Source organism: Nicotiana attenuata, chromosome 6 (assembly GCF_001879085.1).
Source record: "Nicotiana attenuata strain UT chromosome 6, NIATTr2, whole genome shotgun sequence".
Classification (NCBI taxonomy): Eukaryota; Viridiplantae; Streptophyta; class Magnoliopsida; order Solanales; family Solanaceae; genus Nicotiana; species Nicotiana attenuata.
The window spans coordinates 57,238,945-57,241,457 of NC_031994.1; the positions used below are offsets into that span (position 1 = coordinate 57,238,945).

Consider the following 2,513-nt stretch of genomic DNA (forward strand, 5'->3'; position numbering starts at 1 on the left):
GAGATGATCAATTTAAGTGTTTATGCAAATAATGTTATATCGTTTTATTACTCTAGAATTTCAAAAGCATTGCCGAGTTAACTAACAAAGACACACCATCGAAATAGCTAGCAAGATTATTAGGTATATTTAATTATTATTTTAGATTATGTGCAAAACTAATGAAAGTTAACTATAATTATTCACCAATAGTTGTAGTTAGATTAAGCGACAAGTGTCATTTAATTATTGGATTAGTGTAAACATTCGATGCGGGTAAATTTTTACCGATCTCCAAATCGTTTACTGATACATCATATCATAGACAAAGTTAACTTTATTCCGATAATGATATTAATAAAATATTCACGATAAATCCATGGAGCGAGACAAGAACAAGCAGAGAGATGGCATGAAGTTGCCTTCCACCAAACACCAACCTTTAGCTTTATCCTCCCTCCATATTTCCATGTCCCTACCCTTAATATATTTCTCTTCCTTTTTCACACCCCCCTTCTTTTTCTTCTGCCACCATTCATTCTCTCAACTTCACAAAATGTGACCCAGTCGTGATAAAAACATTGACAATTCCTTAAACCAAACCATAAAAAATGGCTACTGTTTTTCGTCCCATTTTCTCACCTTTCCTCTCTGTTATCTTCCTCTTACTTCACCTTGGCTGCTTCATCTTCTCCTCAGCTTCTCATAATCAGCCCTCAAAAAAACGAAAACTCCCTTCTGATCACCATTCCAAAAACAAAGCAACTAAGGTTATTTCCTCTTCTTGGTCTTACATTAAACGTATTTTCTCATCAAAACCAGACCCCATTCAAAAAATTACTACTAGCCCAACTCACCATAACCCTTCAATCCAATCTCCATGTTCTTCCACAAGGTCCCTTCACAAACCCATCTTTCCTATTTCATCCGATGATCCGATTACCCGCTCCGTTTATCCAGTACCCGAATCCGATATTTGCGCCGACCAGCTTTTCTTCCCTTTACGTAACGACATCTATCCTTGTACCCTATGTGGGGAAGTATTCCAGAGCCCGATTCATCTCGAACAACACCAGTCCATAAAACATGCAGTTTCAGAGCTCATTGACGGTGATTCAGGTAAGAACATAGTTCGGATCATTTTCAAAACGGGTTGGCCCGAGAAGAAAAATAACCCGATCATCCATCAGATCCTAAAGATTCACAACAGCAAGAGGATTTTAACCCGGTTTGAGGACTACAGAGAGCACGTGAAGTTTAAAGCCAGTCGAAACGTCGTCGTTAAGAGGGACGAGAGGTGTATAGCTGATGGAAATGAACTGTTGAGGTTCCATTGTACTACGTTCATGTGTGAGCTGGGGCAAAATGGTAATTCCAGCATCTGTAACCAGCAGTACTGTAGTGTGTGCGGGATTATAAAGAGCGGGTTCTCAAATAAGATGGACGGAATTTCCGTGCAACCTACGAGTTGGAGGGCGCACGCAGCGGTACCTGAGGAGATTGAGGAGGAATTCGGGTTCATGAACGTGAAGCGGGCGATGTTGGTTTGTCGGGTCATTGCGGGTCGGATCGGGTGTGACCCGGATTTGGCGGATAAAGAGGATCCAGGGTTTGATTCCTTGGTGGGTAGGGAAAATGGGTTCCAGTCGAGATTGGATGAAGAAGATGAGTTATTGGTATTTAATCCGAGGGCTGTGCTTCCTTGTTTTGTGATTGTGTACACTGTATGATTAATGGTTGTGATAATTATAATGTGATGTATGTTTCGTGGGGAATTTGGTGTGAATCGTCAGTGTTACAAACTTTATAGATAGATATTAGAGTGAATACCAGTGTAACTGCATCTCAATGGTAATGTTATGCACTTTTTTCCCTTTAGGTTAAAGTATCTTTATTGCATTAATATTAGAGCACCGTTCATTAACGAATCCATAATTTATGTATCATATTAAAATTTTTCTTCAAATAGTCTTTTATGTTCATATGTTTAAACATCTATGCAATAAGTGAATATTATATTCAAACATATTTCCGTAAAGGTAACAATTTTTCAACTTTAGAATTTTTTTAACAGTCGATTGTTAGTTTTTCGATATCACTATTAGATCTTCAATAGGGTGAAAATTCTTTTAGTATATATGTTCCTGCGGCTCAAATCAACTAGTAGCTACCATCATCGACACAATACTTCTCCAGATGAATTAATTAGGAGCTTGGGCACCTCTAGTTAAACCATTATATATAATAGTCATTCGTTCTTAATTTAAAGGAAAAAATTAAGTTTGGAATATAATTGTTTTTCTTTAGGTTTTCAACCTAGTTAACCAAGTTTGTAGTGGTTAGGACTTAGGACTTCTAAAATTTAAATCCCTATACTATAGTCCAGATTGTAGCCTCTTAGTTATTGTACGGTCCTCCTTAAGACTTAAGTATGTACTACCTGTCAGCAAAGTGATTAACTTTATATTATTGAGTGGGGAGGAATTGCGATTGTGGGGATATCTTAGAGTTTGACTTTCATATGTCGATATCAG

At 37.6% G+C, this 2,513-nt stretch overlaps 1 protein-coding gene across 1 annotated transcript; it reads left to right on the forward strand.

Moving 5' to 3' along the window:
• On the forward strand, positions 392 to 1,882 carry LOC109227036. The gene has a single exon (XM_019392028.1). It carries the CDS (start codon positions 591 to 593, stop codon positions 1,707 to 1,709), a length of 1,119 nt encoding a protein of 372 aa, XP_019247573.1. The 5' UTR covers positions 392 to 590; the 3' UTR covers positions 1,710 to 1,882.